Genomic DNA, 16,158 nt, shown 5'->3' on the forward strand with positions numbered 1-16,158 from the left:
CCATGAGACTACAGCTGTAATGATACCCAGCTGACTCCTGCCCCAACAAGGCAAATGCTGCTTGCACTCCCCAGCTGCATGGACACCAGAGTTTAACAGAGCAAAACTGTGAGTGATTCCAAAAACTATCACAATTTGTCATGACAATTCAGCATCACCTCCCTCATGTTGTTGATGACTCCATATCTAGCCTAAGGGACAATTTATCCTACCAAGCTTTCCATCTGGGGGTTGGCAGAGAGCATGGAAAAATTGCTAACTGACAAAAATCAGCAAAAATTGAAGATTGGGTCATAGAATTGAGCTGATGTGCAATACACCCCCTTGTTCTTATCAGGTGAGCTGCTCTAGAGGAAGCCACAGTGGCCCTTACCTGGAAGATGTTTGGTATGTGTGTGTAGTAATGCTCATGCTGCTCGCTGTTGAACTTCTGTAGAGTGGAAGAATATTCAGCTTTGCTGTCTTCTGCCATCTGATGTCGCAGCTGGGCTTGCTGCCTTGCCTAGGGATATGCCAAAAGAAATTTATGATTTATATTACATGGAAAGAAACTGCATCATGTTACTCCTCATCTTACTATCCTCACCAGCAGGCAGCAGAGGGGCATTAGCATATGGGTGTCTCAGCACTTCAGCTTACTCCTGGTTTGTGAAACAGTTTATCTCCACCAAGCATAAGCCTGCAGCGTGCACACTGCTGCTGCTCTCGTGCTACAACACACTATTTCCATGAGCTGCTCTGCATTCCATGAACACCCCTGTTCATGCTGTGTGTAAAACAGCATAACATGTTCAATCCCTGGTTTTCCAGGGGGCAGGCATGTCTGCTGTACACCTCTGGACACTGCTTCTTGCTCCACCTTATGCTCTGTTGGATGGCACCTGCTTTTCCCAACTTACCTGTTGGTATCTTCTGGGGGAAGGGACACAAAAAACAAACCACCTTTTTTTTGGGTCTCATTTCACACGCTTTAGCCAACATAATCATGTCAAAACTTCTCAACTCCAGCTTGCACTGTGCTCCCTGTGAAATCCTTTCTCTACACCTCCTTGAATAGCACTGGCACGAAGTTCACAAGGAAAGAGGAGCCCAAGTAGCAGCTGAGACATGACTCCCTCCTATTTTTACCCACCCAGACGATTTGCTTTGCTGCCCAGAGTAGCAGAGAACTGGGCAATTAAGGTCACTTTTTCTATATTTTCAGATTCCTCCCCTTACAATTCTGCTTTCCCAAATCCTTCTGTTATCTGTTTCGTGTCTGACACCATCTCCTTACCATCCATCCCATCTATTTTAGTTGCCTTTTTGCTCCTTGCTGTTGGCCTTCACACCATAACTCTTTCTCCTTCCTTCCCACCCAGCTCTCCCTGCGCCCATACGCCTTTGCTCCCTGTCCCACATCTGCTTGTTGAAGCTCCCACCACACCTTCACCCAGCCAGAGCCCTGCTGCTCTCCCTGTTCCCTACAAAGCCCAGAGCCTACCCCACAGCCATGGGCCAAATCCTTGCTCCAGTGAGAGTTTTGCCATTGACTGGAGCCGGCCCAGGACTTGGCTTTGTAAATCTAAACTAGCCTGGGTTTGGGTTCATTTTTTAGGTGCTCGTGAAGCCTCCTCACCCACTGCTGCCAATCCAGCCCTGGAACAGTTCTGTGAGTGTCCAGACAGTATTATGTTCTGATTGCACCCTCAATCTCAAAATAACCCCTTGGAGAAAGGCGATAGGACAACTGTGTTACATTTAAAGCATTTTGGGGTGTTTTGGGGAAAAACAGCACAATAAGTTTTGGCATATTCTAAAGCAGGCTCCCATTACAAAAGGTTCAGAATGGGGTTATTCTTTGAACTGTTCCAAGCAGACAATAGTTTCCTGCAAATAAATCCATGAAATACCAAATCACGGAACATTTTCGTAATCAGAACTGGAAGGCAACAAATTCTGCCAGAAGGTTTCAAATCTCCACTTGCAAAGAAACAGGTTTCCCTCTCGTTTGTCCAGCTCACACATCTCACCTAATAATTTATTTCACCTCAATTCAGCCATTCCTTTCGCAATCCCAGTCGCTGGTAGGAATTTCCTAGATCCCTTTCACATTCTTTCTACAAAAATAAGTCAAGCCCAATGAGAAGAATGCTGGGCACTGAGAGCAGAATGGGAGATGAAGCAGTAGCATCAAGTGGAAAAGACTGTAACTATAACCAAATTAATAAATCTAATTAAAAAATAACCCAGACAGAGCTTCAACTTTGGTTATAACTTCAGAAAACATACCTGCTGCAGTGGAACTCCAAGCAGCCATATCAATCATATGTGCTATATAGCTTAATTAAACTGTATCCTCCACATGCTCCTATACAGCTACATTAAATAGGAGTGGGAAACAATATCCCCTTGTACTACAAACACAAATTTACCAGCAAAACAAAGTCAGCCATGGAAAGGCAGACAGCTGGAAGAGTAATGTGTGCTGGTCTCCCAAGCCCTTCCTCAAGTCCCAGCTGCTACAGATCAATATCCATTTGTGAGGCCCATCTACCTAAGAGCAACCCATTGTTTGGGATGACTTCTATGACAGCCCCAGTCCCACTCATACAGCTGTCTTTTTTTTTTCCCCTTTAATAGTGCAACTCAGGAATTTGTCCCTTGACTCTATTGTTGAGGCAGAAAAACAAGAAAGCCATTATTACACGTTTCCAGGCAGATCCAGCAGACATTAAGCCACCCAAGTTCATTTTCATGAGCAAGCCCAGGGGTCAGATATGAGCAGAGTAACTCTGAGCTAAATGTATATAGGATTAAGACACTTGGTTTCCAAAACTATCTTAACTGGCCCCAAATCAGAGGCGGCAGATGAGTAAGTAAAGTTGGGTACATGCCAAAAAACAAGAATTTTGGTATGAGAGCCCCAGTGATGTTTTGTTTCTCCTGGCCACTTCATGCATTTGGCAAGCTTCAAACAGTTTAAATATTTTTCCAATGAGATATTTGGATCCTAAAATAAAAATATGACAAAAAAAGTCTAGGGTTTTTTTATTACTTCATTTGAGTATGTCACTTACTCTAAGATCATCACTTCTAGTATGAAGAGAATTATATTTTATAGCTGGGTTCCTGCACTACTCTGCTGCAGCACAAGGTGATAAAGAGAGTGTTGATGATGTGAAGTTTCACATTCAGAGTAATGGATGCAGCAGCCTGGAGCTGCACAGACACAGGAGCTATTTCAGGAGTCATTTGTAGTTAAGCTTTACAGAAAGTCAATGTTTTGCCTTCTTTACTGGTCACTTGTGCATGCAAACAGCTGCAGAGAAAGTGTTTTCTTGAGCTTCTTAAGAGTTAATATGAAAATATTTGCAGGAGGAAAGAGTCTGGAAGAGTTGGTCTCTGGAAAACCAGCCTGTGACTTCAGATCTAAAAGGATAATAGTGTGATGCAGCTTTTAGACAACGTACTCTCTCCTTTAACAGGGCAGAGATGACTGAGCAGGAGCTCACCTTTCCAGCATCACACATGAAACCATGATCCAGATCTTGCACAGACTGCCAGATTTCTCAGTTGCAAGAGATGTCAAGGCCAGGTGCTCACAATGCAACAAAAAATCCCCTTCCCTCTTGAAAGGAGGAAAGAATGAGGTCACCTCCATCAGGAAAAAGCAGAAAGGGGTCTCTACATTTGAGGGGTTTATGGGGAGAAGAAAGGCAGTTTGCTTTCACATGCTTGTTTTGCAAGAGATACACAGATTCTGCACACTCCCCTCCCAACACAGGTCTGTATCATTTTTTTATCCCCAAATAATCATGCACAGCATATATACATCCTGCCTCCTCTCCAGAGGCTGGGTCTGTTAAGGCACTTCTTCTCTCAACTCACCCAGCAGCAACAAACCCAAAAGGTCACATATGCCAGTGCAGGTCTCATCAAGAACAGCACTCCCAAGGATGAACAGCCCCATACCTGCAGCACCACCAACCTCACAACAAGCTCTGATAGACTGAGCTATAAACTCACACTACCAGCAGGTAAGGCTTATTGCATATGACCTCTTCTCCCTCAAAATCTCTACAGTACTGCCATTAAACACAACCAAATCCAGTATTTTTTCCTTCCTTGAGACAGTCTTGCTCGTTGATGGTGGGGAAGGCAGGGCAGCAGCTAAGTGCAGGGTAGCAGTAACTTCCCAAAGTGTTGACTTTTAACTATCGGTAAAACTGTGGCTGTCTTCACTGCTTTTAATATTAAAAAAAAGCCTGAAAAATCAACCACAAACCTTACCTTATGTGAAAAACAACACTAAACTCATCAGCCACACGAACAGTTTCTCTCTCTTCTACAAGGTAGCAGGAAAAAACAACAAACATTATTTGCTTCAGATGATTTTAACCACATTTCCTGCCGATTTTCTACCCAGCCACTGAGCTCTACCTAACCCCAGGCTTTCTGTCCAACAGCAGCAACAGTTAATTCCATATAACCATCTGGACTGCACCAGAAGTCTGGTGACAGCAGGTTTGGGATACCAGGGCAAGGCATTGATGGTCTAAGAGTCTTTTCTGACTGAAGTACTTATGGAAGCATTTATTTCCCCTTTAAAATAAGATGTTGGAAGATAGCTAACCCTGCAACCCTTTTACTCTGAAGTAAACCATGTTTGGGAGATATATTTAGTCTGGACCTACTTATCACCTGCTTGAAACATCCTGCAGTTTGATGCAATTTGAGTAATCACTGTGTTATCAGAATTGCCAACAGGGAAAGTTCACCATAGTCCTTGCAAATGTGTAGTACTTGTAACGCTTGATATACAGCTCTGAAATCAATCCCAGTACTTTATGCCTTTGAATACCAGCCAGTAAAGGGAAATTCAAAGGAGACAGGTGATAAGGACATCTTTGTGATGGGCACTGTCAGTCCTGAAGGCGTGGGAGAGCATCAGCAAGCTGTCAGGCATTACACCCTACCTCTTAGAGAATTGAAAAAATAAATCCTTGCATAGTCCCACTTCATACACCTTTTCCCCATTAAATCCAGTTCGATACAGAAGGCAACTGGTGATTAAGGGTAGGAGAAATTTTCAAAAACTAAGTACTTGGTCATTTCAGTCTCCAATACAGAAAAGAATGAAGGATATTTTGCTGAGAACAATTTTCTAAGACACATTCCAGAAACAGCAAGAGGGTCAATAGACACACTGTCTTCTGGGTTTACACAGACAAAAAAATGCAGCTCCTCAAGGCTGTTATGGTGGGAGTGATATGAATAACCGAAAAGGGCAGGAAAAAGCTTTGGCTGCTATTCAGCTGATCCACACTAAGTGGAACAGTTCAACTTCTCAGCATTTGCTCTTGTCCAGAATGGCAGAGTTTCCAATCAAAACTTTAGTGTAGTTTTCTTTCTTCTTTCTTTCCCTCCCCGTTCTCCCCCCCACCCTCCCCTCTTTTTTAAGCCCAGACAGCATGTGAGATTCATTGCTGCCAGCCCACTGCCTGCCAAAATAGATCCTTCTTTGGCAAATCCAAGATCAAACTAAAATGCAAACAACAACAAAATCAAAAGAAAAAAAAAATCAAGAAGAAAATCAGCCTTACCCCTCCCCTCAACCACCCAACCCCTGCAAAACAACTTAACGATAAGGGCAGACTCAGAAACACTTCACCAATGTCAGGAATGCTTTCAATCCCTGACAGATTTTTCAGCTGCAGGCTCCATCCTCCCTCTGCAGACAACCTCACACAGCCGCCCTCTGTTAGGAGCGGGCACCAGCACGACCAGCAGCGGGGCGCCTCTCGGTAGCAGCAACACTGGCAGCGTTTGCAGAATCATTAATAACAGTGGGAACTTTGCCACGGACTTCAAAACAGGGCCAGGATTTCAAGGCTTTGATTTACATAGACTCCAAATCAAGCTCCATTGTTTACTATTTTACAATAGCCAGTCTGGTGTCTCTGAAAAAGGTTTTGAAATTTGCTTTCTTGAATGCAGGAAGATGCAACAGGGAGATCAAACTAACAAACAGGGGAACAGGGGGAACACAAAGAGAGAACCCCTTACTTTCAACATTAGAACAGGTGGGGAAAAGATCTGAGAATCTCTGGATTCCTGAAATCCCTTGGCTGGGTAGAATATACAAACGAGCAAACCACTGACAGGGGATGGAAAAAATCTTCATCGCCAGGAATTGTTATCTAGAGCAGTTGCACTGCACATAATTTGGCCAGACTATACAAGAGCTCACTAAGAAATGATACACCATAGCAACAAAACCCCACGAAAGCTTTAACAAGAAAGAAGGACAGAAGGAATGGAGCTGGGATAGTCGCACAGCCAGCACACCGCACGAAGCTCTGGCATGTTGAATTGCTCTAGCCAAGCTGCACTGCTGAAATGAACATCATACAGCAAACAAGGACTCACCTAACTGTGTCAGTGCTGTACACTCAGGTGAGCACGACTCAAGGCACAGTTACTCACTGATTAATGGAGTCTCAGAGAGGCTACTTGAAATTTTACTCAAGCAAATGAGCCCAAGACTTCGGATACCTGGCTTTAGCCTTCCAGTCTGCCACACTCACTTCCACATGTTTAGGCACTGTATTTCCCAGTTATAAAACAAGTGTATGGTTTTTCCTTTTCTACTGCATCCATGAATTGCCTCAATTGGTCCTCAAAAGCATTCAGAGCAGTCTAAGTGTTGCCTAAGAAAAGCACCATTATGTAAGATTTAAGAACAGCAGCAAGCACTGCTGACAAGCCCCTGAGGAAGGAACTCTGCCTTAAGTCCAAAAGTTTCCCTCCCCTTCTCATGTCACAAATATTAAATATCCAAACTCTCTGGGTGACCGAAGCACAAACTCCCTGTCACATCAGAGAAGTGCAGCTCCATAAGGATACCTAACCATAGGTTATTACAAAAGAATGAGGTGTTCATGGAGGGGAAGGTTCCATGGGCTTCAGGGAAGAGGTAACAAGGCCAAAGAGAAAAGTATTTGGAGCAATGGCCAACAATGTTTAAATTATTTCTGGAGATCTTTTTAGTTGTACTAACATAAGCAATCATATTCTGTGGTGTGTAAATCTAAGTATTGAATATAAATAATGGAAATTATTTCAGGACTCTGATAGATTGCTTAGCTCATACTTTGAATACTGGCCATGGTTCTAGGCATCTCTATCCCAGAAGGAATTTACACACACAGTCAGTGTTGAATAGGTAGGGCTGCAGAAAGTTACCCATATGAATTTGCTAAACTTAAACCAACTTTATGGGTACAATACAAGGAATATAAGGAGGAACCTTTCCACTGTGAGGGTGATGGAGCCCTGGGACAGGCTGCCCAGAGAGGCTGGATGAATGTTTCCTTCTCTGGAAACATTCAAACCCGTCTGGATGTGCTCCTCTGTGATTTAGTCTGGGTGATCCTGCTCTGGCGGGGGGGGGGGGGGTGGACTAGATGAGCTTTCGAGGTCCCTTCCAACTCCTAATATTCTGTGATTCTGTAATACATTCACTTAAACTGAACAACTTACAGGTAATAAGCTAAATTCTGAGGTCTGCTTTATTTTCCCATATTTCTTAAATGGGTGAAGATACCTGTTCTAAGGCTCTGACAGAATGACAATAAACCAGCCATCCAACTGTACAGCACAACCCGATTGCTTTACCTTAGCCAAGAGCACTGGTTATGTCACACTTGTGATTCAAACTGCAGTTAATCCTTAATTCAGAGGAGCTTCTGTTCAGTGATCTCTTAGCACCAATACACAGTGTGCACAAGGGATACATACAGATGTACATTATGTTTTCCAGACTGCAGTCATTAACTCTTTATTGACTGGAAATCAAACCTCCTAAATTAGTCATGATTCCAAAAGGGAAACAGCTGCTACATGCAACGTCACAGCCAGCAGGTTGTAAACAAGCCTTTACTCTTCCAGAAATGCAAATGATGGTCCTGAGGGACTCCCTGTGTTCACACACTAAATCATCCATTAGGAAGGAAGCTGTTCAGGAAGGAGACTGGGGTCTGCACAACCCAGAAAAATAACATTAGTCTGACTCTAAGGGCCCTAAACCACGTTACCAGGAAAAGACTCCACCTGAATTGATGGAAGATCTGACTCCTGACACAAGCAAGACACAGAAGGGTTTAGCCAGCTCCATCAGCGGAGCAAAAAAACCCCAAGCAGCTCCTTAAAGAAAGTAAAACCACGCAGAAAACATGGCGGAATCTTATGCGATATCTCTCACACAGAGGCCCAGGCCCTCTCACAGCACCTCCAGGACTGAGCCTGGCACCCCTTTCTCTGGCATTTCACCCTGACACTGTGCTGCCCTTGCATAAAGGCACAGTGGGGCGCAGGAAAAGCAAAGCCTCTGCACTGCCCACTGCAACACGCATCTGCCATCTTAACGGCAAAGACGCAGAGTGCATCCGCCTTCTGACATCACCTCTGCATGGCACTGTCTTCCAAAAGGCCCAATTCATTATGCCAGTGGGTGCCTCAAGGCGGGCAGGAAGAGGGGATACAACCAGCCCCACAGTCACTGGGTAGATGACTCGACATCTCCTGAGAAATGATGCCCATTAAGTAGTTAGGGCCTGCAGAAGGCAGACACCCACCTTCCCAGGTTGTGCTGCAGGGTTTACTGCTGACAGTCTTAATTGTCTAAAAGCTCAGTGACGCACGATGCGCCAGCACAGCGCGGCGCCGGAGATGTTCCTCTAGGTTTGTCTGTGGGGTTTCAGCGACACACGCTGCATCCAGCTCCGCTGTGACTTGACTGCTGTGCCAGAGCCTGCTGGAAACAGCACAGGCAGGATAGTGCTGAAACACAGATTGGACATTTCTCCAGGCCCCAAATAAAGATAATTTAGTACTCCCTTCATTCAAGGATGGGTAAAATCTTAACAGAGATTTGCGTCCTGCAGCGCAGCGGCCTACGGCCTGGAAAAGCAGTTTACCACTTGACAGCGTAACTGCACTCACACAGGCAGGAAGATCACCTTACTCCCCAAGAACCTTTCCAAGCAACAGTATTTCTACACCTATGTTCAATAAGACTTTGCCAGTGATTCAGCTCATGACTACCGGAGGCAATGTAAACAGACTCTTCTTCAATGGATAAAGAGGGAGATACAGGCTCTTCAAATCACATTGAAATGGATGGTTAGTACCCAGGGGATGGTGCATAAGAAAAGAGAAAATGAAACTTCAAACGTGAAACATCAGCATTTCTCTGTAGTTTTATTTGCAGACTAGAAAAATTAATGTAATGGTGGTATCACATTATAAGTTTTTATGCCTTTATGCAAATTTTAAACTATTCTGGGACTCCAGCAGACATAACCTGATCTGAAAGCCACAGAACACTGGGGAAAGTTCCTAGAGACTTGCAACAAACTTGATATTATTTCTATTTCCTCTCAGTTTCTCCACTTCAAAAACCAAATAAAAATCAAACAAACAAAGGTCAGTAGTGTAAAACTTGTAATTAGCTCAGAATCAGCACAGAAATAAAACACATTAACTTTTTAATTTCTTTTGCTTTTAGATATGACACAGGATTGGGCAGAAAAGAGAGGAAGGAATGGAATGATAAACCTGTAATAACAACGGTGGATAAGTTTGGAGCAATTCTAATTTCAAAGTGACAGCTGACCAGCAAGAAGCTCAAGCAGCTGTAAGCACGTAAGAAAGCAAGTTTAGTGGGAAAGCCCCACTGCCCCAGAAAGATCTCTGAATGTCAAGGGATCTTAATGCAAAGCTCATCTGTTCCGGGTGTGGGTTGCACTAAAGATGAGTCAGTCAAAACCCACAGCAAAACAAGATGCCCACCCCATGTTTGTAACAGTTTCAGAATTCTTGATTTATGAGAATTCAAGTCAAATTTGCACTTTATGTCTTTCTAAACCTACTATCACTAAACTGCTTTCTAAACCCACAAAACATTTACATTAATCTCAAAACTGCTTGAGGTGGAACCCTCCTAACGTAAGAGGAACAAAGATCTGAGCAAGGCAATGAGCCCAGGACAGCAGTCCTGGGAACTCACACACAGTTCAGTTTTTACAGCTCAAAGCTGAAGTTGTTTTCTGGCAAAATTATTACATAGGACAGCAACATACGACCATGCTGCTCTTCAGCAAAGGCACCGATCCTGCCTGACACCAAACACCTCAAAACACCATCTTCCACCTCAAACCTTGCAAATCAAGAGGCAAATCATTCACCCCCTTCCCGTGGCTGGCCTCAGTCGCTTCCTCTTTGAAAGCAGATTCTGAAAAGCTTACTTTGAAGAGAAGCCTTTAGAAAAGGCAGTACTTTTTTTTTGGGTTGGGTTTTTTTTTTTTTAATTGCCAGAAGTCTGCAGAGGCACCACTGGGTACCACGTTATTCCATAAAGATGTCAGCTTTTAGTGATTGCAGCTCTAAAGAGAAGGAACAAACAATAGAGTGTTTCCTTATATGTACACCAGCTCTGTGCTGGCGACAGAGCCCATTTCCCCAAATGGTCAAAAAATTGAAGCAGCTCCACTGTGGTTTTTGAAAGAGATCTGCTTTAAAGCACACATCCCATCATGATCCCAACGAAGCTGAAGACTACAGTGATACCTGCAAGGCTTCCCAGCATTAGCATCAGCACATTGCACCATTTACTCAGTCGCTGAGGCGGTTTCCACTGGACAGCTTTCAGCAGCACGCTGAGTGTCCCAGCCTGACTTTGCTAAACTGAACTGACAAAACCTTTGTGACAAACTGTACTTTCTGTTGACACTTAAATATCTCCCTGCTAATGCTGGCTGATGGTAATTCACAGCTCAGTGCAAACACAGGGAGGGAGCTCAGGGGCCCAAGCCTGCTCCCTCAATTCCCACATCAAGACTGTGACCACTGCAGAGTCCGATCACAGCCTTTTTCACCATGTTCCTGACACCACAAATAGAGAGATGGGAGGTAACAAAGCTTAGCATCCCCTCTCTGAGATTAGCTACCAGACTGGCCAGCTGCAAAGATGCTTGATCCATACTGGCAACAGAACATACATGCCCTCTGCATACTGAACCTGAGCTGTGGGTAGATCCAAGGTACCCATACTGCACCCAGCCCTGCCTCTAAGCACACACCTGGGGCCCTTTGCAGATCAGCCCTGGAGAAATAAGGAGGAAATAACTCTTCATTTACTTCTCTGTCACCATTCTGGTTACTTAATCCTAGCAAACTGTAATACATGACGAGTTATCTCTTTGGCAAGGCCACATGAAGTGCTGGTGGCTGGCAGCTCTGTCACAGAATTCCCTGAGGAGGTTGTCAAAGGCTGCAGCAACTGAAAGACTGAGACCCATGAGCACTTCAGAGCCTCATACATTAGAGAATTGCAGCCTTCCAGTCTTTTCAACTGCATGTGTCATTGGGATCACTGCAGAATTTTAATTCCATTACCCTGTAATGCAGGATGCAAAAAATAGCCCTGGAGTCTGCTCATATTTGCAGGTACAAGCTGAAGGAGCCAAGGTGTCACTCTCAAGAAATGAGGGCAACCAATGCCAGTGCTTGAAGAGCACCTTGTTCCGCCAAAGTGAATAGCACTGGCTCCACACACAGCCAAACTGTCTGCTCTCTTGGCCTGACAGATTCCTGGGAGCAGCCAAGCCACACAGGGCAAGAGAAACCAGCACCGCTGCAGGAGAGTCGGGAGGTTAAAGTCATCCTATTGCCTCATCCGAAGCTGAGCAGGGCCTGCATCTCCCGGGAGCGAGTCAGCCAGAGCTGCCCCAAGAGCAGCGCGTGGTTGAACAATATCCTATTTTGCCTTGGGACTTATGTAAGAGCAGCCCCAGTCACACGGGCCGAGGGAAGCAAAGAAAGGGCATTATTCAGAGCCATGGATGGGCCCGATGTAACACATGCGCTCAGAAAACACTGTTCTCTCTGTTCGGTAATATTATTTCACATTCCACTCGTTTTGATAACCTTTTCCTTCTCCATCTACCCTGCTGACTGACTGGAAAGTCGACTAATGCCTTCTCCTGAGATTAGCCAACACACAGAACTGCAACAGGCTTGGGGTTTTTTTAAATTTTCTTTCAACATACCACCAGAGCATCATTTTGCAATGAATAATTTACAAATAAATACAATAAAAAGGCAGGGAAATGGAGAAGGAAAGGCCCTCTGCTTCACTTCACAGGGAAAGAGCACCAGAGCAGGGATTGCTTCCCAGAATGTACTTAATACTATCAGATTGATACGGGGTCAATATGCAGCCTTTCACTCTGACCACAAAAGGCCAGCCTTCAGAAGGGATGTAGAAGGAAGGAGTTTCAGTCCTCTATTGCAGTCATGGCTCTGTATCCATTTGACAAAGCCTCAGCTTTGAAAAAAATCTAGGGCAAGTCCTAATTTTATATAGGAAAAAATGTATCCTAAACCCACTTTATACAGATAAAGCAGATGATCCTCCTCGGTCTGAAAACCCCACATGCAGTGTTGCATCTTTAACACCCTTAAAATGCCCTGCCAAATCCTGAATGCAACAAAGGATCAAATCTGCATTGTGATCATGTAAATCACAAGAACACAGAGGTATTTTTAATATGCAATAGCATTTTGGGGAATTTTTCTGAGCTTTATTGTTTTATTTACTGTCCTTGTTTCTAATAGCATCCTTGATGCTCAGCATACTAGAAACATCTTAAGATCCCACAGATGTAAAGAAAGCCTTCTATCTGATAGTTTTCCAGGATTGAATTAACTGAGAATAGAATGAAGCTGACTTCTTGGGGAACAAAGGCTACATTTTACAAGGGCTATCTTGGACTGGAAAAGATCCCTTACCTATAATTCAGTTGCCTTTCCCATCCTGCAACAAAAGGTTTGGTGTATTTTAAGCTGCTTTTTCTTTTTCCTGACTTGCTTTTTTTGTCACAAAGAAACCACCTTTTCAAAAGTGCTGGTTATTTTCTATTTTTTGTATGGACCAAACTCAGGGAAGGCTAAAGCACCCTTCCACATCATACCATGGTGTTTCTAGCCTATGTTACTGCATCTTCTGAGCAAATGTACAACCAAAAAGAGAAGCAATTTCAACATGTTTTCCCCCTCTCCACCACACAGAGATCTCCCCATGTTTAATTAACCTATGGACTACTTAAGTGAGGCATTAAGGCTCAAAGGGTTTATCCTACCAGCAGGATCGAGGAGCTAAACCGCTCGCCATCCGTGTTTACAAAGAGTCTCTTCACCCTCTGGCTTACCTTTTCAACATCTGCTTTTGTGACATTGATGTCAGCATCCATCTTCTCAAAATACTGTTGTGCTCGATCAGCTTCTTTGCAGTCACGTTCAAACCGCCTTTTACTCTGAAAATGAAAACCAGAAGCCTTTGTCATGGCAAAGAAACAGGGCATCAAAACCCAGCCAATAAATAAATCAATACATGAATACATGGCCCTAAACTGATCAGCTGCAACAAGCATCAGGTTTCAGAACTCACTTGTTTACATTGGAATACATTTCCATATTAAAGAACTTCAAACCCTGAAGTTAGCAGAAACACATATTCCCTTTTGTTCTTCAGGCTGCTTTGATTATATACCAACACCGCCAGATTTCCATATATTTCCCTGTTAGCTTCTCTTCTGGTAGACCAAATGACTCTCAACACCTCCCCGCGTGTTTATGACACTTAACAAGATTCACACATTTGCAAGAAGAACTTTTGGTTACTGAGATGTCGCCTTTCTCTCTCATCTCCTCTACTTACAGTCTTGCTTTTCATTCATCACAACAATTCCAATGCATTTACTCTTGAGAAACAGCATCTTACTCAAGAGACTGTCCCACTCAATTTATTCACGGGGTGTGAAGCTCCACAGCTTACAGAGGAACATCTGAACAGGACCCTTAGGGACTCTGCATTTCCAGCAATGCTTAACACACTTTTCAAGTCCTATCAAATGAAATGCTACTAAAGAGAGACACAGATACCACAGAAAACCAAAGGTACTATTTTACAAAAAGATTTTTTAATGCCTAGCAGTGTATTTAACACAGTGAACAGCATTTATTCATACATCCTTCTTTTTCCAAACAAGATATTTGGACCCTTCTCCATGAAAACAGTATAAAAAGGACTTAAAATATCTGAGGAAGTTTCCACTTACTGCTTCAAGTTGTTTCCAGCAAGTTTCAATATGTTGTTGTGCCTTTCTGCCATCGTGGAAGTGCTGTTTAGAAAAAGAAGAGAGAAAAAGAAAACATTTTGAACAACAAAAGAACAAACAGCCAATTATGCTCAAGGAGTCCAAAAAAAAAAAACCACCCAGAAATTATTCTGACAGCTGTGTTCTGCAACACTGGTAAACTGAGCAGGTGTATGATGACTATCTAATGTCTCAGCAGGCTGCAGATGTATATTTGCATCAATTATAGTGGTTAGTTTGACTAAGGCTAATTAATCCCTTTAGCAATTCTACCTTGTATTGTTCACTGGATCTCATAATTATTGGTTTCCCATCCCACGAAATCTGAAGCACTTTTATCTGAAGAGTATTTCTTTGGTTACTGACTGAACAGTAGTGATAAATTAAAATGTCTCTCGACATGGAGCCTACCAAGATGCCTTTGATTGGCACTTCCTAACAACTGATGTTTGCACTGATTTTCATTCAGACTCAATGTAAAACCCTCTTCTCCCTAGTTACTGGCTGCGTGAGCGAGGCCAGCTGTTCGTTTCTGGAGAGGTATCCAAGTCTTTGGGTCCCTCCAGATCCCTCCTCTGCCACACACTGGGCTCTGCATGCCCACAGTGAGGTGCTACAGAAGTTGTATATACAAGATGTCCTGACATGCCTGTTTTAATCCATACACAATGCTCTTCATCAGATCATTTACTGTGCTTTAGTTATTACTCCCCCCATCTTCCAGTGGCCTCAGTTTCCCTCAGGATAAACAATTCATTCAAGATCATCGCATCACTCAACAAGGTTACTCTCAAACCACCTTGCAAAGTAGTACAGCAAAACTACACATAGGAAGAGACACACCTTTCTTCTGTATCATTTACACACAATCCTGGTGTTTCACTCAAATACAGATAGAGTTTCACACAATAAGCCTGAAGAAACAAAGCTGTGACATCTCCAGACAACCCCACTGCAGCTCACCACAACTCCAGCACTCGCAGCCCCACGTGTAAGCAGACATCAGATGTATCTTAAGGAACATGATACCAACAGTCTGTCAGGGCAGAAAAGCTCCAAATTCAGAAGAGCCGCCTGCCACAAGCTGCTAAAGTTAGAAAAACGTGCCTGCAAGCACTTCCTAATTGGCACCTCCACTGTTTCCTGCAATCTTCCACTACAGGAACTGGTATTTTCCCTGTCAGAGAGGCAGGTTGCTGAGCACACCTCCTAAGTGACATTTCCTAAGCTACTTCTCTGGCTCCACCAGACCTGCCCAATAAAACGCCCCAAAACTGCAGTTCTGTTTCACCCCGTGTCCAATAAAGAGGTATCACCTTAAAAATCACCACCTTCACCCTGCCTGTGAGCAGAGACCATCACCACACCGTGCTGAGAGCTCTGGATACTATGGCCTGCAGTCCCCAACACCAGCTGCTAAGGAGTGATGCTCACCTGGGGTTGAAGATAGGGGCAACTCTGTAGTTTTCAAGTTCAGAATAGTGTTTACCTCTGCACAAGAAGTCTCAAAGCAGAGAAAAGAGGGACAGCATCAGTGATGTCATTAGTTCCAGGCATGTGCCATGCTCAGCTCAGCTCTACTCCTGCCCACCAAGGAGGGAGAGATGCGCCATGGGAAGGAGCACAACCCACAGTTCCTTGTGCAGTTGAGACCACAGCCCACCCTGCTAGGCTTCTCCAAAGCCTCTGTCTCCACATTAAGACATGAAAAAACCCAGACAGCACTGTAAACTGCTGGGACGGGGGGAACAGGCTCCAAATAGACTTTGGTTCCTTTTGTAGGTCCCCATTTCCTTTCAACTCTGCATGTGACAGATCCAGCATCTTCCTTGCCGGGGGGGACTTTGAAACAATCCTCATTTCAGGCTCATTTTTTTAATTAAGAGTTTAGGAAAACAGTCCCAAGGAACAACTGTAATTTAACACTACATTTTTCAAGGTTTTGCTGAAGAGCATG

The 16,158-nt window shown here is 43.8% G+C and overlaps 1 protein-coding gene across 3 annotated transcripts in view; it reads right to left on the bottom strand.

The window, feature by feature from the left end:
* Positions 1-16,158, bottom strand: part of FNBP1 (formin binding protein 1) — a gene marked incomplete at its 3' end in the record, with an annotated part of 97,338 nt that overhangs the window by 32,441 nt on the left and 48,739 nt on the right. For all 3 annotated transcript variants that reach the window (XM_084272499.1, XM_084272500.1, XM_084272498.1), the window contains exons 5-7: positions 14,163-14,225; positions 13,254-13,358; positions 374-502 (exon numbers count right to left, since the gene is read on the bottom strand). In XM_084272499.1, the coding sequence (XP_084128625.1) occupies positions 374-502; positions 13,254-13,358; positions 14,163-14,225 (297 nt within the window). The remainder of the gene's footprint in view (positions 1-373; positions 503-13,253; positions 13,359-14,162; positions 14,226-16,158) is intronic.

This window comes from Gallinula chloropus (assembly GCF_964237585.1).
Source record: "Gallinula chloropus genome assembly, chromosome: 18".
Classification (NCBI taxonomy): Eukaryota; Metazoa; Chordata; class Aves; order Gruiformes; family Rallidae; genus Gallinula; species Gallinula chloropus.